The sequence below is a fragment of the Podarcis filfolensis genome (genome assembly GCF_964270895.1).
Source record: "Podarcis filfolensis genome assembly, chromosome: 14".
Taxonomy (NCBI): Eukaryota; Metazoa; Chordata; class Lepidosauria; order Squamata; family Lacertidae; genus Podarcis; species Podarcis filfolensis.
The window spans coordinates 15824071-15848394 of NC_139616.1; the positions used below are offsets into that span (position 1 = coordinate 15824071).

The 24324-nt window shown below is 44.2% G+C and overlaps 1 protein-coding gene across 1 annotated transcript in view; it reads left to right on the plus strand.

Moving 5' to 3' along the window:
• The window catches only part of TMC3 (transmembrane channel like 3), a 35032-nt gene that overhangs the window by 9293 nt on the left and 1415 nt on the right, over positions 1 to 24324 (plus strand). The window contains exons 5-22 of the mRNA XM_083586290.1: positions 2931 to 3012; positions 3906 to 4012; positions 6020 to 6118; positions 6231 to 6373; positions 8867 to 9014; positions 10297 to 10340; positions 10476 to 10623; positions 11341 to 11450; positions 12870 to 12948; positions 13607 to 13861; positions 14286 to 14414; positions 15130 to 15197; positions 15698 to 15826; positions 18534 to 18644; positions 19377 to 19502; positions 20838 to 20916; positions 21122 to 21164; positions 22185 to 22530. Of these exons, the coding sequence (XP_083442416.1) occupies positions 2931 to 3012; positions 3906 to 4012; positions 6020 to 6118; positions 6231 to 6373; positions 8867 to 9014; positions 10297 to 10340; positions 10476 to 10623; positions 11341 to 11450; positions 12870 to 12948; positions 13607 to 13861; positions 14286 to 14414; positions 15130 to 15197; positions 15698 to 15826; positions 18534 to 18644; positions 19377 to 19502; positions 20838 to 20916; positions 21122 to 21164; positions 22185 to 22530 (2246 nt within the window). The remainder of the gene's footprint in view (positions 1 to 2930; positions 3013 to 3905; positions 4013 to 6019; positions 6119 to 6230; positions 6374 to 8866; positions 9015 to 10296; positions 10341 to 10475; positions 10624 to 11340; positions 11451 to 12869; positions 12949 to 13606; positions 13862 to 14285; positions 14415 to 15129; positions 15198 to 15697; positions 15827 to 18533; positions 18645 to 19376; positions 19503 to 20837; positions 20917 to 21121; positions 21165 to 22184; positions 22531 to 24324) is intronic.

Genomic DNA, 24324 nt, shown 5'->3' on the forward strand with positions numbered 1-24324 from the left:
GGCAGAAATTCTGAAGGGGAAGCTTTCACAGCCTTGCAATATATATACAGTGGTACCTCAGGTTACATACGCTTCAGGTTACACACTCCGCTAACCCAGAAATAGTGCTTCAGGTTAAGAACTTTGCTTCAGGATGAGAACAGAAATCGCGTGGCAGCAGCAGGAGGCCCCATTAGCTAAAGTGGTGCTTCAGGTTAAGAACAGTTTCAGGTTAAGAACGGACCTCCGGAACGAATTAAGTACTTAACCCGAGGTAGCACTGTATAGGACTAAATATATATAAATATAAAGGACTAGTCGGGCGTGTCTGTCACCACCCAGGAATTTTTAGAAGTGTAATTTCTGACTTTGGACCCATTGTGCCAAAAATTGCCCCAAGTCATGCCCAAGTCACATGTTGGTTTGCCATCTTGATTCAAAATGGCGGACAGCAACATGGACAAAAACTGCCTCCCCCACCTCAGGAGCCCTCGTGCCAAGTTTAGTATCAATATTTCAAGAGGCAGCCGAGCCTTTTGAGAACCATTTTCCCAAATATTGTTACAGATTTGGGAGGGATCCCTCAAACCCTATAAATTAATACAGTGGTACCTCGGGTTACATACGCTTCAGGTCACATACGCTTCAGATCATCTATGAATCTGCCCAACCCTATTTGAAAGCCACCGCTGCCTCTTGTGGCAGCGAGTTCCACAGATTTAACTGTGCTCTGGGTGAATTGCTCTCTCTTTATCTTTTAGCATTCAGCTGTGTCTTATGTCCAATACAGTGGTACCTCGGGTTACAGACGCTTCAGGTTACAGACCCTTCAGGTTACAGACTAACCCAGAAATAGTACCTCGGGTTAAGAACTTTGCTTCAGGATGAGAACAGAAATTGTCCTCCGGCAGTGCGGCAGCAGCGGGAGGCCCCATTAGCTAAAGTGGTGCTTCAGGTTAAGAACAGTTTCGGGTTAAGAACGGACCTCCAGAACGAATTAAGTACTTAACCCGAGGTACCACTGTAAATGGTAGTGTTTACCCCTTAACCTTTTCTTCTCCTGAAGATATCCCGCGAGGCAGTGGAGGTTTAGGACCAGAGTTTTCCTTCTCCTAGATGGGCTACCTTCCCAGGTTGACAAGCCCCATCTACCCCACAGTTCCCTCTCCGGAATGTGCAGAAACCGCCTTCTTGACTGTTCCACCCACTAATGGGCATGTTCACTCAATCCACCAGAGCTTGTTCTCACATACAGAGGAAGTCGATGACTCACCAAGGGTTTGAGACCCATCAGCTACCGTCACCTGGTTTAGCCAACCAATCAAAGCTGTTCCTGGAGTGTGGCTGCTGTCACATGCTGACAGCTTCTAGGAGCCACAGACGGGAGCTGAGTGCAGGATGGGGCCCAAAGGTGGACAAACCACCCTAGAAGGAGCATTTGTCCCTCACCGGAGGTACTTACTGAAGTGTAGGTGGGTTCCCATGAGGCAGGACATAGTGATAACAACAAGAAGCTTTATTGAACCACATAACTGGGAAATGGGGGCAAAGCAACTGCTTATATACATTCCTGAAAGCCTGGGCCTCTCCCACTCCCAACATGATTGGCTGTCTAAACTTCCAAGCTGCGAATCACGGCTCAGAGTTCAAGGGCCAATGGCAGAGGCCCAAATCCTGAAATGTTCTGTGATTGGACATCATGTATCGAATCAGAACACATCATAATCCTTAGTCCAGACTCAAGCTCAGGCAAACACAGACCACTGAATATGTAACACTAACCTTCCCCTAACACCCCATACACCTCATGGAAGTTGTAGGCTAGCCACATCTGGAGGCCAGCAGGTGCCCCTTTGCTGCTTTACAATATATTGTCTTTATCTGTGCCATTGGTGTGGTTTTCTGATTGATCGAGAAGGTCTGTGCCATCTGTTAATTTTTTCTTTAATTAAAATACTTCCACTTACAGCAATAAAGTCTTGGAAGACCTGTGGAATTAATTAGCTTTGACCACGGCATTGATTATTCATGGGTTAAGAAAAATCTGGCTCGAAAGAAATTGACTGTGCATGAGCAACTAGCGACCAGAGAAGGTGGCCTCTTGAGATTGACTAATGGGCTGAACCATCATAGGCATGGCAATGTTATTGCTTTCTCAATACCATGGAGCAAAAGGGTCAAATGAGAAATTTTGCCCAAAGCGCAGTTCAGCATGAAATCGAGAGTTACTCCATGAGCAAAATGTCTGAGGAATTTTACAAGAAATACATGTTATCAAATGTCAGAGAACTTTCTCCTCTGGGCCAGGTTTGAAGGGGACACTGGGAGTCCCCCCATCATTGTAGTCATATGTTTGTTTGTATTCTGTTTTGCCAAAAAGTGTGCCCAAAGTGGCTTGCAATATATGATAAGAAGACAAAAGTTGTTGTTGTTGTCAATACCCTGCTCATCTGGCTGGGTTTCCCCAGCCACTCTGGGCAGCTCCTAGCAGAATAATATGAATAAGAATAAGAATAAGAATAAGAATAATGTGATAAAACATTGAACATTAAAAACTAATAGAGAAGATTTGGTTGTGGCTGGGGAAACCCAGCCAGATGGGTGGGGTATAAATACTACTACTACTACTACAACAACAAATTATTATTATTATTATTATTATTATTATTATTATTATTATTATATTTTTATTTTTATTAAACCACTGTGGGAATTGTAGTTCTGTGAGAGGAATTGGGGGGGGGTGTCTCCTAACAACTCTCCAAGCCCTTAACAAACTATACTTCCCATGATTCCTTGGGGAAAGCCGTGACTGTTTGAGGTGGTATGATACCGCTTTGAATGTACAGTGCAGATGAGACCTAAATGTTGAGAATGATCCCTTGTGTGGGCAGAGTGTATTCCTTTCACGTAAACTAAAGCTGTTTCTAATATGTCTGTGTTTTTCCTAGCTGTGGCGAAAATTTATTCGGCTTGCATATAACTTTGTGGTCATCTTTATTCCCTGGGAAATGAGGATCAAGAAAATAGAAAGTAAGTATGGAGGGAGGCTAATTAACTAAGATGTTGCCTGTCATGGGAAAGTGCTGGGAATAAGGCTTTCTCTTGGGCTTATTGAAAATATTATATAATATTATATTATAGATATATGATAGAGATAGATAGATAGATGATAGATAATAGATGCTTCCAACATTTGTCATATTGAGCCAATTAAAAAAATTTAAATCAACATTCCCTTATTCTTGAGCTGAGGTTCTAAAGCACACTTCCCTCAGAGTAACACTGCAATCTTGCATGTTTCTACTTGGAAGAAGGGATGGAAGAACCTGCCAACTTCAGTCTGTCATTTTTCCTCCCAATCTAAAGTTTGTTGTTGTTTAGTCATTTAGTCATGTCCGACTCTTCTTGACCCCATGGACCAGAGCACGCCAGGCACTCCTGTCTTCCACTGCCTCCTTTGTCCATGGAGTTTTCTTGGCAGGGATACTGGAGTGGCTTGCCATTTCCAAATCAGTTTGTGATTATCAGTGCTATTTTGGTGGGAAAAGAGGTGCCGGAACTCACCACGAATGCCTTCCAGCATTTTTCTGTGAATTTCTCCTAATGCCTGGGAGAGGGAAATCTCTGTGGTAGCCTCTTAAGTTGCCAAACTCCCTCCCCACAGGAGGGACCTTTGTTATGCAGCTACCGTCAAATGCTGAAGACCCAGGCTTTTGACACTTCAGATGTATGTTTTTAGGGCCCACGTTATTTCTGTGGGGGCAAGTTGTTAGAAACTCTTTTTAATATTGTGTTTTAATTGTTGTAACCCATCCTGGGACCATGGGGGTGAAGGGAATAGAATAGAATAGAATAGAATAGAATAGAATAGAATAGAATAGAATAATAATGCTAATACTCCCCCCCCCCTTTTGTGGTTGAAGGTCACTTTGGCTCTGGAGTCGCCTCTTACTTTATTTTTTTGAGATGGCTATTTGGAATCAATATTGTTCTGACCATCATGACAGGAACATTTGTTGTTTTACCAGAGGTAAGCAATGCTCATTGTATGGTATTTCTTGGTGGGATGTGTGGAGAGTTATTTATTTATTCATTCAGAAGTTTGTTATTGCCAGTATTTTTTTTAAAAAATCTCTAAGCGGTATACAAAAACACAACATCATACCAAAAACAAAACAAAAAGAATCAATGAAAAACAGAGATACAACATTTTTTTAAAAAACAAACAAAACCAAAACATCAGCAAAATTGCACTATAAAAACAGGAATTCGCTAATAGGAGTCCTGTCTTATGTGTTAGGTACACTACTGTCTGCCTGCTGTGGTGTGGTGTGGGAGATTTGGCATGGTATGTGCCTATTTATTTATTTATTTGTTTATAAATTAAAGCATGTATATACTGGCTTTTGGCCCTCAAAAGAGCCTCCCCAGGTGGTTTACATCTTGATACAATTTAAAAACTGAAAGCAATCAACACCTAGGTTCATATGCAAAGAGGCAGTCCTTGAGGTACTGCGTCCTGAGCTGTTTTCACATACCCTCCAACATTTCTCCAATGAAAATAAAGACGTTCCTATTCCATATGAATAATAATAATAATAATGATGATGATGATAATGATAATAATGATAATAATAATAATATAATTTTATTATTTATTATTTATGCCCAGCCCATCTGACTGGGTTGCCCCAGCTAATCTGGGCGGCTTCTAACATATATAAAAAACATAATAAAACATTAAGCATAAAAAACCTTCCCTTTACAGAACTGCCTTCCGAAGTCTTCTAAAAGTTATATAGTTCCTTGGCTCGGGGGGTTGCATAACTGCACACCGTCCAACATTTATCTGATGAAAATAGGGACATCCTAAGGAAAACCAGGACATTCTGGGGTCAAATGTCAAGGTTTCAGGGAATTACAATCCCTCCCCCGGTGGCAGTCAAAAAGCAGATAAGCAAAAAGAGTTCTTAACCATGTAATTTATTCAGTATTCACAGAGAGAGACACAAAGGAACACTGTCTCTATTAAGTAATGGCATTGCTCCAAGTCAAGTCCCACCCCCTCAGTCCCTCCTATTCTACATCACCCCTGCGCCGGCTGATTTGTGCTTTCTGCCTCTGAGCTTTCTGTTCTACTACTCTCAATGCATGCCTGGTTCTGGGAGAAGGGAGTCAGGAAGGCTTTCTGGAGACACTGAGTCTGTCAGCTGTCTCTCCCCTGGTGCATCTTCTTCCTGCTGCTCTCTCAATATTTCCCAGCTTCTCCCCTCTGCAGCCTCTGAACTATGCCCTTCTGCAGACCACTGTTCTAAATCTATACTGTTCTCCTCTTCTTGGAAGGTGCAGAGGGGGTGGTGTAGGCTCCCACCATTCTTTCTCAGTCCAGCCCCTGACATCAAATCAAAAACTGGGACGGCTTTTGTAAATCCGGTACTTTCTCTGGAAAATAGGGACACCAGGAGGGTCTGTTTATTTTATTACTATTTTTTTCACAATAATATTTATTATTTTCCATACATAAACATAACAGAAGAAAAAGTTAACAATAATAAAGGAAAAAGAATGAAACGGGAAAAAGAAAAAGAAAAAAGAATATAAAACATAAAATACAACAAATCACCGCATAAACTAAAACTTAATTAATTAAATAAAATCCATCTTCATAAACATATTATTTGACTTCCTCAAATCTCTTCCATCTGAGTTTCTTAGTAATGATATATAGCAGTTTCCAATATCATTATTTCATAAAACCATATCACAGTCATAATCATATTTCCTAACTTTTCTTATCGTACATTTTCTTATTTATTTATTTAATCCCAGTTTAATCCTAGGCCTAATTGATTATTTCAAGTGATTACATAACTTTAATATTACAATATTTATTCAAATAGTCTTTAAATTTCTCCCAGTCTTCTTGGTGTTCCTCTTCTTTCTGGTCGTGGATTCTCCCGGTGAGATCAGCCAGCTCCATAAACTCCATCATCTTCATTCCAGAGGACCTGTTTAAAGCTTTGCTTTGTTATTACAGATCCTGGCTGGAGAGCCCTTTGGAAGCACTCCCAGCAAGAGCATCCCTGCCGGGCAAGAAGAATCTGCACAAGATCTCGATACGATCTGGTCTTTGGGGGCAAGGCGAAAAATTATATTATCAAATCAGCAATTGATTGGGCCTTTTTTCTTTAGATGGACTGGGTGGCTACCCTACTAGATGCTGATTTATTTCATTGGTGTTTCCACAGGGGTACCTCCAGTACTCGGTTTTATTCTACGGCTACTACGGACAGGCGAGGAAGATTGGGACAGCAGGCTACCGGCTGCCCCTCGCTTACTTCCTCGTCGGAATGGCCGTCTTTGCTTACAGCTTCATCATCCTCTTAAAGAAGTAATGCAGCTCTTTTGCTTAAGGCAGGAGTCGCCAACCTTTGGGGCTTGGGGCAGACATTTTTGATTTTTGAGAAAGCGCTGTGGTCACAAAATGGTTGCTACGGGGCATGTGGGAGAGGACGGGCAAGTAGGGACTGGGCATCAGGTTCAGCCAATGCCTGAATCCCAAATCCAGAGATGGGCCAATTCAGGGTGGGATCCAGGCTTTGTCCAAGTCAGGTCATGGTTGCCCCGAGTTGGGCCACCCGAAGCGAGCCAGAGTTGTAAGGGGGCAGGGAGTTGGGCAGGAAAACAGAGGCAGACAGCCTCTGCGGAAAAAAAGCATGGGTTTGTTTGCAAGCAGGTTTTTCAAACAGCACCACACTGCAGGGGAACACACATGCTCAGTCTAACTGAGCAGGATCGATCCCTTTGTTCGTAACCTCCCCCCCCCCCCCCAAAAAAAATAATCCACTGGACTAAAGTTATCCAACTGGAATTGCTCCCCCTGCCATGCTTACATTACTTCATTTGCAAGTAAACAAACTGGCTAGGATTGAAAAATGTGTAAATAAGCAAAGGCATAAATAAGCAAAGATGTTTGGTTGGTGTTTTTATTGAACCATACCTGTATCCCTGGGGACACGGGTGGCACTGTGGGTTCAACCACAGAGCCTAGGACTTGCCGATCAGAAGGTCAGCGGTTCGAATCCCCGTGATAGGGTGAGCTCCCGTTGCTCGGTCCCTGCTCCTGCCAACCTAGCAGTTCGAAAGCACGTCAAAGTGCAAGTAGATAAATAGGTACCGCTCCGGCAGGAAGGTAAACGGCGTTTCCGTGTGCTGCTCTGGTTTGCCAGAAGCGGCTTAGTCATGCCGGCCACATGACCCGGAAGCTGTACGCCGGCTCCCTTGGCCAATAAAGCGAGATGAGCGCCGCAACCCTAGTCGGTCATGACTGGACCTAATGGTCAGGGGTCCCTTTACCTTTACCTGTATCCCTACTGGTGCTAAAAAACAGTGTTTAGGAGCAGGACTAGTTAGAAGAGAGATTCCATGGTGGGGGATACCCATTTCAGCATGAACAGTCGTCTCTCAGGAGGAATCCTCTATTTATTTGAAGAACTGCCTGGTCCAAGTCCGGTTTCGAGATGAATCTGAATAGAATGAGGAACAGGGGGAAGAGCCATAAAGTTTCTCACCTGCAGGTAATATGTGGGCAGCAGACTGAACTGGCTCCCACACGACCTAGCCACAGTCTTCCCTATAGTGGCAAAATGCCTGGCATTTCCTTTTAAATTATAGTGATAATTTCTTAATTTGCAGCTACACATATAAATTTGCACATGCAAATTTTGTGCAAACCCATTCCCTCTTTTGCCATCTTGGTTACCCTGTGCTGGACAGATGTGCTGATTTATTGGGGGTAAGTCACATAACCATTTTTGCAAGCCATTTCCCATAGCATTTGCAATGAGGAGCATGATGTGCAGGATGAACCATTGTTGAAGGCCATATTACACATGGTGTTTGCTGTGCAGTTTTCCCTTTCTAGTTGACTTAAAAAAACCAAAGCCCTGATCGTGTGTGGTAGTGGGGTGGTTTGAGATTGACAAAGAGATTGTGACCAGGCATGGGAGCAGGGGCGTAGAAAGGGGAACAGTCTGCCCCAGGTTCCATCATGGAGGGGGGTGACAAATTATCACGGAACAATTACTGCCCTACTAGGGCGGTTCATAAAAAACTTTTTTTGAAAATGCCTGCTCCAAAGGTCTTATCTTACCACACTGGGTATTATATAGCTATATATGAAATTCCATGCATATCAGTTAATATCTTGACCCTCCTCCATGAAAATAGCTGTTTACTTGGCCTTTTTCCTATGTCGTGAAGGCTGAAATTTCAGTTCAGTGGAGCACTTACTGTTCCCAACCCTAACCTTGCAGAAAGTCATCTAATTAGACTTTAATTTGATTTTGACATGTTTTTAGGAGGTAATTTAATTATTGTTTGATTTTATACCAATGTTATGTATCTGATGTTAGTCGCCCTGAGCCCAACTTCGGCCGGGGAGGGTGGGATATAAATAAAAGTTGTTTATTATTATTATTATTATTATTATTATTATTATTATTATTACTTATTATTATTCCTTTGTAAGAAAATAGGAAATAACGTAAAACCATTTTTGCAGGCATCAATGGGGGGGGTGACAAGAAATTTTCTGCACCGGGTACCACCTGACCTTCCTATGCCTCTGCATGGGAGATCTTTAACTCTTTTGCCTCCAGAATTCTTGTACCTGCAATGGGAGGATTCGTATTAACATTATTAACGTTTAGCCATTTGCAATCGGGGCGTTACTATCATTCAGTGCCTGTTCAAACACTGTGCTTTGGAGTGGAGTCAGTTCGCACATTCAACAGAGGAATTTGGTGACTGGGGATCAGATGCATGTATGAACCAGCCTTTGAGCAACTCACATTTATGCGATGTCTCTGCTGCTCTTATCCAGGATGGCTAAAAATTCAAGAATGAGCCTAGCAAGCGCTTCTGATGAAAATTACACGTTTTGTTGGCGTGTCTTCTGTGCCTGGGATTATCTCATTGGCAACCCTGAGGCTGCAGAGAGCAAATCAGCTGCCATAGTTAACAGCATCAGGGTAAGCAACTGGTCTCTGTAGCCGGAAGAGATGCCTGCCTGTGATTGTTGTGCATGAGGCAAATGTGTTACGGAGCGAATGCAAAAAGAAAATAAAAATGCAATGCATTAATGCTCCAATTCTTGTTAGTGTTTGAAAGTAACACTGTTCGGTGGTAATTGTATGTAGATGCATCTCTGCAAACAGCAGACAGAACCTCAAAGGGATCTGTGGAAAAAACCAAAGATTCTATTTTCCCCAAGGAAATAGATGACTTTAGAAGAATTAAGAGCTCTTTTTTAATGGATTGCTAGCTACAGGGCATTGTGACCTGCCAATAAATGATAAAGCCTTGCATTTCTAAAGAGAGAATAATAATCATCTAGTAGAATCTAACTGGACATGGAAATAGCAGCACATGGTCACTCCTAAAACCTATTATAAGAATTCAAATGGTCTGCCTCTCTTTTCTGACTGGGGGTAGTAAAAACAACAAAAAGGGGTTGTGGCGCCTAAAAAGCTTGACTTGCACCCTAACAGTTCTCTAACACCTTAGAGCAGGCATAGGCAAACTCGGCCCTCCAGATGTTTTGGGACTACAATTCCCATCATCCCTGACCACTGGTCCTGTTAGCTAGGGATCATGGGAGTTGTAGTCCCAAAATATCTGGAGGGCTGTGTTTGCCTATGCCTGCCTTAGAGAGGGACAGGAGAGTCCAAAAGGGGGCTGACTCAACACTTCAATCCTATGCATGTCTACTCAGAAGCAAGTCCCACGAAGCTCACCACATGCCATAGGAGCCAACTCTTAGGGGCTGTTATGTACTGAGTTGAATAGGATCCAAATTGCAGCAGTCTGATTGGTCCTAGAACAATGCAGCAGTATGATTGGTTGGCAGGAACCACCCAATCATGCTCCAGATATAAGTGAATCCACAACCTGATTGGCTTACAGTAGAATTCCAGAATTAGCCAATCATGTGCAGCCCATTGTGTAAATAATGTATATAAAGCAGATACTTTGAGGGGACTTTCATTCATTCCTCCTCACCACTATGAGCTGAATAAAGAGCATGAAATCACTTTGCGACTCTGAGTATATTTCAGGGGCCAAGGTCCCTTTGCCCCCCAATAAAATATTTGAGGGGGCTGCCCCCCAAAGTTGATGGGTATTGCCATTCAAATGGTAAGCGTGCACTGCATCATGTGATCGATTATGTGGGGCGGGGCTTATGTGCCCTGCCCCCAATATTTTATTCAGGTTGGCATCCCTGCTACATGCTATTATTTTTGTGTTTCACAGGAAGCCATACTAGAAGAACAGGAAAAGAAGAAAAGCACAAACATGTATGTATATGTATCATTTCCCAGCCTGTGTTCCACGATTGCAAAAGTGGAATTGTCTTCCTCCTGTCCTTTTGAAACAATATGAAAATGACTTGCTGAAGCAATATCCATACTTTGTCCTACCCTCGTGTAAAGGGCCGTGACCATAAGCTTAAGGATCATCGCCAACATCCTTGTTCTCCTCTCACTCGCCGGAAGCATTTACATCATTTACTTCGTAGTGGATCGATCCCAGAAATTAGAGCGCACGAAAAAGGAGTTAACACTCTGGGAAAAGAATGAGGTAAAAAAAGCACATCCTCTTTGTCTCCGTCTGCAGTATGGGGGCGATTACCGTAGATTGACCTTTGTTACTGGGCTATCCACACTTAAATACAGGTTTTTTAAAACACATTTTCTCTCAAAATACACATTTTTAAACCTTATTTTGAATACGGGTTTTGAGCCAAGAACTGGGAGCCACAGCTTATGTAGAAGTGTGGAATCCAAGAGAGAGCAGCAGTTTGAGCTGAACATTAATCTGAGATGTGTGGATCAAGTTATTCTGCATCCCGTTTAGCAAATGGTTGAATTCCACAAGGACCCCTGGCAAAATTGATGTACAAACTGCGAGACAAGGACAACTGTGACTTTAAAGAAGAATGGGAACTTTTTACAATTTATTTAAAAAAACAAATGAATTGGACTCCTTGGCAGGTTTTGAATAAACATACTCAAATTTATTGATTGTTGACATAATAGACAGATAATTTAAAGATTTTTACAATATGCAGAGAACAACATGTGTTGAAAAATCAGAGAGAGGAGCTGAGGGAAGTCTTGGGGGGAGGGAGGGAAGGTTCTTCTTGGGAAGGGGGGAAGGGAAAAATTAGGGGGGGGGAGGAAGATGATATGTTTTAATAATTTGTTATGTTGAAATCCTTAATAAAAACTATTTTTTTTAAAAAAGAATTCCACAGGGACCCCTGCTAAAAATCACACGTGTCCCTCTTCTTTCCAGGTAAGTGTTGTTGTCTCCCTCATCACAATGCTCGCTCCTTCTGCCTTCGAATTGGTTGCTGCACTAGAGATGTACCACCCTCGAACAACCCTACGCTTTCAGCTTGCCAGGTATGGGAAGGAGGGCTGGACTAATTGTATACAGTGGTACCTCATGTTACATTTGCTTCATATTACGTTCTTTCAGGTTACATCCCACGGCGACCCGGAAGTACTGGAAAGGGTTACTTCCGGGTTTCACCACTCACGCATGCGCAGAAGCGCTAAATTGCGCTTCATGCATGCGCACAAGCGCCAAATCGCGCTGCGCACCTGCGCAGATACGGCACTTCAGGTTGCACTCTTTTCATGTTGTGAATGGGCCTCCAGAACGGATCCCGTTCGCAACCAGAGGTACCACTGTACAGTGGTACCTCGGGTTACATACGCTTCAGGTTTTAGACGCTTCAGGTTACAGACTCCGCTAACCCAGAAATAGTACCTCGGGTTAAGAACTTTGCCTCAGGATGAGAACAGAAATCGTGTGGCGGCAGAGGCAGGCCCCATTAGCTAAAGTGGTACCTCAGGTTAAGAACAGTTTCAGGTTAAGAACAGACCTCCACAACGAATTAAGTTCTTAACCCGAGGTACCACTGTGTCATATTTTTGTCTGTATGGTAGGGCTGTGTATCACCAGCTAAACATCGCAATATAGTGACACATCACAATGCTGAAAAGGAAGGAGCATCAAGCCCCCTGGCCCCAAAAGATGCCAGGGTGAAACCGCTGCTGCTCCCTCTGTCACCAGTGCCCGGCACATGGAGGGAGGAGCAAGGAGCACTGGTGCCGGCCCTGTGAGGCTCTGGGCTGAAATTGCCACTGCTCCCTCTGCCACCAGCGCCTGGTACAGGGAGGAAGGAGAAGAAAGGAAAGGCGCTGAGTGGCAGGCAAGCCCGATCCACGATATACTACCGGGTAAAGACGCCATCGCGATCTGGTCCTCAAACTGGTCCTGGTTGATGTATCAATACATTGCCCAGGCTTACTGTATGGTACAATGGGGAGGCAGTGGTTGGCTGGCAGAACATCTATTTTGCACGCAGAAGATACCAGCTTTAATCCCTGGTATCTCCAGGTAAGGCTGGAAATATCTCATGTCTGATATCCTGGGAAGCCACTGCCACTCAGTGTACACTCAGGGTTACATACGCTTCAGGTTACATACGCTTCAGGTTACAGACTCCGCTAACCCAGAAATAGTACCTCGTGTTAAGAACTTTGCTTCAGGATGAGAACAGAAATCATGCTCCAGCGACGCGGCAGCAGCAGCAAGGCCCCATTAGCTAAAGTGGTGCTTCAGGTTAAGAACAGTTTCAGGTTAAGAACGGACCTCCGGAACGAATTAAGTACTTAACCCGAGGTACCACTGTATAGGCAAGAAGAAGCTGGAACAGATCCAAGTGTCTAACTCAGTATAATTCAGTTTCCTATATAGCACTGTGAACTGATGGTAGCTTTCTGCACTTGACGTTTCTGTTTCTGTTTTGACAGAGTTCTTGTCTTATATCTGGGAAATCTATACAGTTTGATCATTGCACTTCTGGACAAAGTGGACAGCATGAGCATCGCTGTAAGTTGCAAATCTCGACCATCTTTGGGATGTAACTTCTATGCTTTTTATTTATGTTTTTGGCCTTTAATGTTCCATCTGTTTTTCTGAGGAATTCAAGGTGGATAACAAGTCAAAATGCAAAAACAATATTTCAAAAGTATTAAGAGGGTCCAATTGCATAAAGAAGAGATCGACAGACAGGACAGCTTACTCTATGGCATTAACCCCTTCATGCATTAATTAGACTTAAGCATGCTGGCTCCCTCGGCCTATAGAGCGAGATGAGCGCCGCAACCCCAGAGTCGTCCGCGGCTGGACCTAACGATCAGGAGTCCCTTTACCTTTTATGCTGGCTATATGAGGCTGGTTATCTCACACTTTGTTGCTCTCCTCTGAACTGCTCCCAGCTGGTAAGATGCTGTGCCCACTGATTTACCTTATAGGGCTGTTATAAGGGCTGGAAGAGAACCTGCCACCCTCCAAATGTGGTGTACTCCATATTCCCATTGTCCCTGACCATTGGCTGTTGACTGATGAGAGTCGGAGAGTTGTCCACAGGTTCCCTAGCTCTGTCCTAAAAGATCTAGATCTCCAAACTGGCTGGAACCAGGATATTTTAAGCACCACCTTCTTAAAGCTTAAGTTTATGAGTTTGACTTTTGCTCCATGATTTCAGGAATCTGAAGTTCACAACAACGGAAGCACCACAGTGATTGCCACAACCACTTCAGCTACTAAACTTGTTAGAGAAGACAACTTTTCAACAATCATTCCCAGTATGCACATTATGAGGACCAGCACCTTTCTTCTGGTTGACAACCACACTCAAAGCTACGCTCTACCCATCAGCATGGTGACCAACAAGACAGCATCTTATGAATCCAATACTCAAAGCCACCAAGATCAATGCTGGGAGACCTATGTTGGGCAAGTAGGTTTGACCTTTATGTGAGACTAGACAGGCAGGTACCCAAGACAAGCTCTTTGCAGGGATGGCAGCAGGATTGATGAATGGTTCCACTGTGGAGATCTGTTGAGCCCTTTTATATGTCAGCTTTGGGATCAGGGATGGGGATTCTGTTTTCCTCAAAATGTTGCTGGGCCAACTGTATTCACTGGATTGATTTCCATTCCAAACATGGGACAGACAAACAAACTTTGTTAGGCAATTTCTACTCCTGTGTCTGTATTTGTTGCAATTCTCTGACATTCCTACCCATGACTAAAGTGTGTGTGACATCAACACAGAATAGAAATAGTTTGATCCATCTATCCCTGTTCCTGGCAGCAATGGAAGTGACAGAAGAGCATTCCTTGCCTTGGAATGTGATATTTTTGCATCCTTCCTGTTTCAGGAAATGTTGAAGCTGTCGATTATTGACATGCTCTTCACCGTGGCGAGCATCCTGTTGATTGACTTCTTCCGTGGGCTTTTTGTCCGATACTTAAGTGACTGTTGGTGCTGGGATTTGGAAAGCAAATTTGTGAGTATACTTTCCTATTAGTAAAGAAGGAGAAGGGGAGGTAAAAACGGGGGGCACATTACACAGACGTGGAGGTAGCTGCTGACTACTACATCCCTATATTGCATCGCCCAGCCCTTTTGCTGTAACACAATGGCGGGGGATCTGTGGACCCTGCAGATGTTGTTGGACCATTAGTCACTCTGGTGGAGCTGATGTGAGTTGCAGTCCAACAACATCTGGAGGGCCATAGTTTCCCTACCACTACTGACGATTGTATCTGTGATTATTATAACACCTCCAGTCAATAGGTGGTGCTGTTCCACATCCTTTGTTGTTGTTGTTTAGTCGTTTAGTCGTGTCCGACTCCTCATGACTCCACCCAGCTAATGTTCTATACCTTGTCCATCTTGTTCTTCTTTCTTTGGGGGTTCCTAAATTGGTCAGATCTAAACTGGGGAGCAAAGCACCGTTGTTTTAACTTGCTAATTGGTTATAAAGTCTGCTCTTCTAAGTGAGTGTTAACAATAATTTCATTTAGCCACCATGCAACGTTCCCCATCTTTGCTTTACAGTAAGCATCACTTGGTATTCCAGCCAGATCTGCTCTCTTTAGGACAAAGAATTATATTGACAACAGGCTGTGGGGTATTATTACATTAAGAGTGCCATAGATGAATATTTACTCTGAAAAAAAGAGTGGCTTTCTAGTTCTGTACTTTTGTTTACTTTGCAGCCAGAATATGGAGAATTCAAAATAGCAGAAAATGTCCTGCATTTGGTCTACAATCAAGGGATGATATGGTAAGTGAGAACACATATGGAATTTTGTGACAGTTGTGTTTTTTTTAAAAGTTGTAATTGCAATTGATTTTATTTTAATTTTATTCAATATTTGCATTCTGACAATAATACTGAACTGAAAGTGGCTCAGAATGGCATTAAAAATTAAACAAAGATTGCAGTCACTATTAATCATATCAGAAGTGCAACAGCATATAAATAAGGCAGAAAACAAACAAATTCACCAAACAGTTAACACATTTCAATACAATCTCATAGTGATTCAAAATAACTTTTTATGCGATAGATCTAGATTGTGTGTGAACTACACAGGAAAAAAACAAGTAGTCTGTCTCCACTGATTCTGGAATAAAATGTCATGGCTTGAGAGCTCGCAGTTACCCCACCTGCTCTGAGATGACCAATGGCAAGCTTGCTTACCTGTATCTCCCCTCTCCTCCATGCCTTCCTCCCCCCAATTCATCACTGCTTGGGGGGACGATGCTTGTTTTCTCTCCTAGGATGGGAGCCTTCTTTTCGCCCTGCCTCCCAGCGTTCAACGTTCTCAAGCTGATAGGGCTCATGTACCTGCGGAGCTGGGCTGTGCTAACTTGCAATGTCCCCCATCAGCAAGTCTTCAGAGCCTCAAGGTAGGTTAGTCAGTGAGTAAGTAAGTAAGATGGCCATAGTGTTGTATCCAGTGCTACTCCTATTCAGTGTAGACCCACTAAACTTGATGTGCACATAATCAACTTAGTTCCAATAATTTTGATTGGTCTCCTCTAAGTAGGACTTTGTTGGCTTCACACCAGTTTAGGGAGGTGAAAAACAGTAACTTCTGCTTGTATATATTAAACGAATGGGTGTGTCTTGCTTTTAATTTTTTTTAAAAAAATGACAACCGCTGGGGGCTGGAGCTGGTGGAAACACATGTCCGGGAAGCAGATTTTCAATTGCTCACCTTTAATTAGTTTGTTTATTTATGTAACAAAACAGACTGCTTAATTAAGCAGTTTATATGAAATAGTATAAAATATTTACAACAAAACACTGTTCAATAAACTTTTTTTTTAAGTAGACATTTATAAAATCATCAAAATATAGATAAAATTAACAGTGGCCTCTTCACTGTGAATATTCCCTCTTTCCTAAAGGACATTAGTGGGTCTGACCTGATGCCAGAAACACAGTTGGGGAGGCTGTGCGCGTGATTTTTACAGGGACCAAGGAGCTGGGGGTGAGGGGAGAGAGTTAACCTCCCTCTCGGTGTACTGCAGTCTCAGTTCTCATTGCCAGTAGCAACATTAGGTGCAGACTTCGTGGTTGAAGTCCGGGGCAGCTTGGGGTGGGGGTGGCAGTGATGCAAATAAGGCCAGCCAGTGAGGGGCAGCTAATGGGGTGAGTGTGTCATGCCTGCCTCTCAGATGCCAAAGGGTGAAAATGCAGCAAAGCAGCATGGGCATTCCATGGCAGTGGAGGGGCGAGCGGGGAAGAGGCATCTGGGAGAAAGGACAAATGGCCTTGGCCCAGTATACCTGAAGGAGCATCTCCACCCCCATCATTCTGCCCGGACACTGAGGTCCAGCTCCAAGGGCCTTCTGGCAGTTCCCTCCCTGCAAAAAGTGAGGTTACAGGGAACCAGGCAGAGGGCCTTTTTGGTGGTGGCGCCCGCCCTGTGGAACACCCTCCCATCAGATGTCAAGGAAATAAACAACTAACTGACTTTTAGAAGACATCTGAAGGCAGCCCTGTTTAGGGCAGCTTTTAATGACTGATGTTTTAATTTATTTTTAATCTTTTGTTGGAAGCCACCCAGAGTGGCCAGGGAAACCCAGCCAGATGGACGGGGCACAAATAAATTATTATTATTATTATTATTATTATTATTATTATTATTATTATTACCAGCATGCCACAGGGGATCCCGAGTGGGTGCTTCAACCCTCATCCCAGGCCATTTCCCTGCATGTAATTGCTGCCTTAGCAGGATGCCTCAAAGACAAGCATCCATTTAATATATCCTTCAGTTTCCTCTGGAAGTAGAGTTTTGTAGGGCACTGTAGATCCCAAGAACGTTGCAAATGCCTTAAAGGAAGGTGTGTGTTTATTAGAACCGATGGTGCCACAAGGGGTGGGGACCTGTTGCAGCCCCCCAGAGCTTCTGGGACCCCCATCAATGGTTGAAGGAAGCTGGAGCTCACTGACATCTGGAGGCTCACAAGTTTCCCCCCTCCCAGCTCTCATAGATCACAAAGCAGCTTCTTCGCCTCCAGGTCATTGATTCGAAGCCAGCAAGGGGGAGAGAAAGGCTATAGCTTGATGGCACTTTGTTAATTGAATTGTTTGAAGTTCATTTTCTAAGTGACTGTATTGCACTGGGATCACATGGGACCTCGGCGAGAGATGGAGCCGTGGGCCAAAGATTGGAGCTGGGCAGCTCAGGGTGAATGCCAAAAGCCAAGCTGGACCAAGAAGTATAGAATAGGTCAGAGGGATGACAACTGGTTGGTGAGGGCAGACCAAAGGCACAGATAACAACTGGGCAGTGAGGGCACAACAGCACAACAACGCCAACTGTGTGGTTAACCACCAGAAATGGCAGCCATCCTGCTCCTCTCTCGGCCAGTAGTATTTAATAAAGCAAAGGCTGTGAACACCTTCCTTCCTCTCTTCCTTGGATTCTGCCACCATGTGACTTGCTATACTTTATTAAATATTACGGGGAGGGGTGTAAAGAAGAGATAAAAGGTAAAGGGACCCCTGACCATTAGGTCCAGTCGTGACCGACTCTGGGGTTGCGGTGCTCATCTCGCTTTATTGGCCAAGGGAGCCGGCGTACAGCTTCTGGGTCATGTGGCCAGCAGGATTAAGCCGCTTCTGGCAAACCAGAGCAGCACACGGAAACGCTGTTTACCTTCCCGCCGGAGCAGTACCTATTTATCTACTTGCACTTTGACGTGCTTTTGAACTGCTAGGTTGGCAGGAGCAGGGACCGAGCAATGGGAGCTCACCCCGTCGCGGGGATCCGAACCGCCAACCTTCTGATCGGCAAGCCCTAGGCCTAGAGCCCACATCCCTCTAGACCTTGGTTATATCCCCCCAATAACCCCCAATAACCAAAACAGGAACTTCCGAGGTGGGGTAATGCCATATATCTTCCTTCCTAGCTATGGGATACAGTGGAAGGAAGACTTTGGGGTCAAGGATTCAAGTTCGATGCGTAAGATGCCCAGGGAGGTGGGAAATCCTACTCTAGGAAGAATTCCCCTAGCAAAAGAATTTGCTGTGAATGAGTTAGGGTGTTGCTAGAACCCATTATGCTGTGGAACTGGGTATTAACTATTTCTTTCCTTGTAGATCTAATAACTTCTACCTGGCTATGCTGCTCTTCATGCTGTTTTTGTGTATGCTTCCAACCATATTTGCTATTGCCCGCTATAAGCCATCCCTCACCTGTGGGCCGTTTAGGTGAGTTGATGCTAGTGAGGCTTTATTTGGGGTTTGTTGTGTTGTGTGAGAATCCTACAGCGAGACAATCATTTAGATGTCATCTAGCCCATGCACCCTTGCTCAGCACAGGAATCTGACAAACTTCGGAAAGACAAAACTCAGATATGCTCATCTCCATCCTTTTCTCCCAGTCCTTTCCCCACTTCCCCAACAAACGCAGGCATAGCCGCCTACACAAGAGTTCCAGTTATGGTTGTGAAGCTTACTGGGTGACCTTGGGCTAGTCACTGCTTCTCAGTCTACTCTACCTCACAGGGTTGTTGCGGGGATTAAATGTGGAAGGGCAGAACCATGTGCAGTGGTACCACGGGTTACAGACGCTTCAGGTTATAGATGCTTCAGGTTACAGACTCCGCTAACCCAGAAATAGTACCTTGGGTTAAGAACTTTGCTTCAGAATGAGAATAGAAATCGTGCAGCGGCGGTGCGGTGCCAGTGGGAGGCCCCATTAGCTAAAGTAGTACCTCAGGTTAAGAACAGTTTCAGGTTAAGAATGGACCTCCAGAACGAATTAAGTTCTTAACCCAAGGTACCACTGTACATCACTTCGAGCTCCTTGGAGAAAAAGGTGGGATAAGAATGCAATCAATAATATGGCTGTTACCAGAAGACAACTATGAAGTGTCTTAAGATGCTGGGGATTATTATTATTTTTCTCCCGAGAGAGCAACTGAATGTTTTTCACCCTAGCGGACAAGAAAAAATATATGACATTGTGTCGGAAACCATTCAAGCTGACTTTCCTGTCTGGTTCCACAAGATGATGATTTATGTGAGCAGCCCTGTAGTTGTCCTCCCGGCTTTATTGCTTCTCTTGTAAGTCTATAAACCTCTTTATCGATTTCACTGCCAACATTACAGCTGCTGTTGACCTACATGTTCAGAACATCCTTTGACCCTTCTGCGGACTGTATCATTTTAGAATGATGACTGACACCACGGTGGAATATGGTCTCCCATGACAAATTCTCCCCAGGCATAGAAAAAGTAGCATGTAAAGAAACACTTTAGACCTGAAGCTTTCTTCCTGACATACTGTCTTTCCAGATTTTATTTTTATTTTTAATGGGGAGGAGTTTCCAGTCTTCCTATTTATAAACACACACACAAGCATGCACACAACATGTCTGGATTTGGGTCTACGTCCCATTGAGCTCAATAGGACAAGTGAGCTGTGACTTATTTTCATTCTGCTAATTTCAATGGGGTTTTTAGTGTGACAAGCTGTCTCTGGTTTGAGGCCATACATATGTGGGTGTATGTTGTCCTCAGGTGTCTGGGAGGTTCACGGGGTAACACATACAATAAGGCCACCCTGTCCACTTCAGCTGAACACTTCAATTGAAGGTGGCTTGGAAAGGAAACTGTACACAAAGTTCTCCAGTGAAATGAATGGGAAGAATGAATCGTGTGCATCATAGTTCACACAGGGGTCTGGATCAGGAGTTTAATGTGTATTTAAGACCTATTGATAAGATAATGGAAGATTGTGCATTTTGGATTGCAGTATATGGTATTCTTCTAACCTGCTGTTATGTAAGTGGTCTCCCATTTCAGTGTATTGATCAGCTTATTGATCAGGTCCACACCTGCTTAGTTTCAGCAACTCTGCCATGAAGAATGTTTATTGCTCAGATAAGCCTTGGCGTCCAGCCCGCTTCGGCTGCGCAGTTCTGCTAGGCCTCCGGACTTCAAAGGCCACATTCCAAAGGCTCTGAGCAAACGCAGAGATTAAGCAGTGGTCAGAGAAAGCTGCAAACTCCAGTGCGTTCTTCAGTGTGCTTAAATAAAGTCCACTCAGGATCTTAGCAGCTAGAAGCAGTTTTTATTTACAGCAGACTATCCATTGTCTATCACAGCGAACAGCATCGTGAAAACACGTCCTCTCTCCTCAAAAGCGAAAGTAGAGAGAAAGAACAAAGGCTGGAGACTCTCGGAAATGACGAATCTCGCCCCTCCCATTAGTAGGCAGGGCGTACACTCTGAGCTGTTTAACCCTGTAAGCTCAGGTCCTCCTCACATGCCAGGTTAGACGTTTATACAACATTCACTGATCTTCATGGAAATGAATTGTTTGCAGTTATAATCCAATTCCTGTCCCCGCACCAGAGCAATGTGGTTCAGTGATGACCCTGTGTTTCTCTTTTCCAGCATGCTAATTTATTATCTGCAGAGTATTGCTAGGTCGTTAAAATTCACTAACAATCAACTGAGGATGCAGATCCAGAATGTAAGTACTGATATCTTTTAATTTTTAAAAGCTCTTATTTCACATGTTTAGTGGCATTTCAAAAAGGACTTAGCACCAAAATATCGGGTAGGCGAGGACTGGAAGAGGAACTGTAATATTTATTCTGCTTTAGCAATTTGCACTGGGTGTTTCTATTATTGACAGATCCTATTAAGTCATCCCAAGTGTTTTGTGTGCATTCTAGGAAAGAACTGAAGACAAGAAAAAAGTGGTTCAAATGGCAGCAGGTGAGAAGAAATGCTAAATCCACAAACAGGAACCTAAGAAACACTTAGCTGTATTTGACTGAATGCTCTTTGGGAGCGAAGACCATATATTACAGCAACTACTTCCACCAGAACCACTAGGAAATCATGCCACATTTATGCCAGTGGGAGACTTAGCATCAATATTATTGGGTGCAAAATTTTCCATTGCTTTATTCTTCTGCTGAAAAATTTGTTTCATGAGCTCGTGACTAACAATGAATGGATGGCAACTGCAATACAATATTAGACGGGCTTGACAGTTTCAAAGTTTTTAGCTTTGTTTGCTAAATTAGAGCACGCTGGGCAGCTTCCGACATATATAAAAGCATAATAAAACATTAAACAACTTCCCTATACAGGGCTACCTTCAGATTTCTTCTAAAGATTATATAGTTAGTTAGTTAGTTAGTTATCTCCTTGGCTCAGGGCTCCAACATTTTTTCAATAAAAATAGGGATGTCCTAAGGAAAAGCAGGGGGACGCGGGTGGCACTGTGGGTTAAACCACTGAGCTTAGGGCTTGCCAATCAGAAGGTTGGCAGTTTCAATCCCCATGATGGGGTGAGCTCCCGTTGCTTGGTCCCAGCTCCTGCCAACCTAGCAGTTCGAAAGCACGTCAAAGTGCAAGTAGATAAATAGGTACCGCTCCAGTGGGAAGGTAAACAGTGTTTCCATGTGCTGCTCTGGTTCGCCAGAAGCGGTTTAATCCTGCTGGCCACATGACCCGGAAGCTGTACGCTGGCTCCCTCGGCCAATAAAGCGAGATGAGCACCGCAACCCCAGAGTCGGACATGACTGGACCTAATGGTCAGGGATCCCTTTACCTTTAAGGAAAAGCAGGACATTCTGGGACCAAACCAGAAACTGGGACAGCTTCTGTAAATCTGCGACTGTCCCTGGAAAATAGGACACTTGGAGGGTCTGCAGTTGTGAAAACAAATGTCCTAATTGATGAATAAAGAAGCTATAACCGTGTTCTTGATTTAATCCACATCTTTAGCCAGAATACAAACTACAGAAGGAAACGACATAAGGCCGGAGCAGGAGAGTGACATCATCAGCCAGGAGTCCTCAGCCCGGTGCTCGACGCCGAGGAAGAACGGCAGTGTGGTGAACTTTGAGTCGCCCAAGGGCAGGAGAATACAAACCATCTCCCAGTCTGTAGCACAGCCTGAAGTAGCCAAGCCAGTCAGCCCACCGCCGGCAAATGCTCCTCCTGCGGCCCCAGCGCCTATAGCGGCTCCCTTACCCATAGCATCCCCAGTGCCCATAGCTCCGACACCCGTCACTCCAACGCCATCGCTGCCCAGTGTACCGAAGCCGAGAGCAGAACCAATTGCCAACAGGTAAAACTCTCCTCTTGAGCTTTGGAAGTAAATGGAGGCCCACAAGAAGCAGCTTCAGTTGTTTTGTTCATGTTACGCTATTGCAGACCATAAGAAGAGCCCTGCTGGGCGACCAGGTAGTCCAGCATCCTGTTCTCACAGTGGCCACCAAATGCCTGTGGGAGACCAACATGGATGCAACAGCATTCTTCCCACTAGTGAATCTCAAAAACTGAAACCCAGAGGCAAGCTGCCTGTGGCAGAGGAGGTGGATTAATAATAATAATAATAATAATAATAATAATAATAATAATAATAATAATTTATTATTTATACCCTGCCCATCTGGCCGGGTTTCCCCAGCCACTCTGGGCGGCTTCCAAAAAAATATTAAAATACCGTAATACATCAAACATTAAAAGCTTCCCTAAACAGGGCTGCCTTCAGATGTCTTTTAAAAGTCTGGTAGTTGTTGTTTTTCTTTGCCATTTGGTGGGAGGGCATTCCACAGGGTGGGTGCCACTACCGAGAAGGCCCTCTGCCTGGTTCCCTGTAGCTTTGCTTCTCGCAATGAGGGAACTGCCAGAAGGCCCTCAGTGCTGGACCTCAGTGTCCGGGTAGAACGATGGGGGTGGAGACGCTCCTTCAAATATACTGGACCGAGGCTGTTTAGGGCTTTAAAGGTCAGCACCAACACTTTGAATTGTGCTCGGAAACATACTGGGAGCCAATGTAGGTCTTTTAAGACCGGTGTTATGTGGTCTTGGCGGCCACTCCCAGTCACCAGTCTAGCTGACGCGTTCTGGATTAGTTGTTGTTTCTGGGTCACCTTCAAAGGTAGCCCCACGTAGAGCTCATTGCAGTAGTCCAAGCGGGAGATAACCAATAGAGATAGGAAGAATTATTTGAAGCTCGCCTTGGATTGTTTTGGAGGCTTAACTTGCAAACCAAACAACAATGAGAAGACCTAAGTCTTTTTCCTCTCTAAACCAATATGAGGCCTATTCCTCAGAGTATGAGGAGCCAGCTAGAACTGGCCTAGTTGCTGAGATTGGAAACCAAACCATGAGATTGCATGCCAAGGCACCCAAGCCCCAAAGTTCACAGGAGAACAATAAATCACACTGGCACGGAATATTTGGTTTATGGGTTCAAATAGGCCACAACTTTATTGGTTACAGATGTGAGCAGTTTGGCTTAGGCATTGGGGTGAAGCCAGGCTATATCTTGACTCCTGCCCATCTGCAGTGAGTCCACGGAAGGGTAAACCACTGATAGGGGGCGACTTAGAATTACGTCAGATAGTGGCACCCCATGGGGTCCCCATAGGAGCTGTGACATGGCCCTAGCCCATGCCCAGGCTTTGGACAGTATTCACACCCCAGATCCCCTTAGCAGGATATCCTTACTGAGGAGGGGCAGGCGAAGGCAACAACCTCCCATCCAACCAAACAAAGGCTTACCCAATGCCTAACGTCACAAAAGTTGTGACGATTGCTACTAGGTAGGAGAAAACCCTCAAAGCTGGTAGCATTTGGCAAAGTCTCTTTCAGGAAGATAGTTGGCCATTACAGACAATTTTGCGGAAGGACACCCATTTGATAACAAACTGGTGTAGACTAAGGACGAGAACTAACATGAGAACAGGCCTTCTCTGCTGTGGCCCCCCATCTGTGGAATACTCTCCCCAGGGAAGTTCGCCGGGCGCCTTCATTATACACCTTTAGGCACCAGGCAAAAACGTTCCTTTTTAACCAGGCCTTTGGTTGATCTGTTTGACATCCTATGCCCTTTTAAAATGTGATTGGGAGGGGG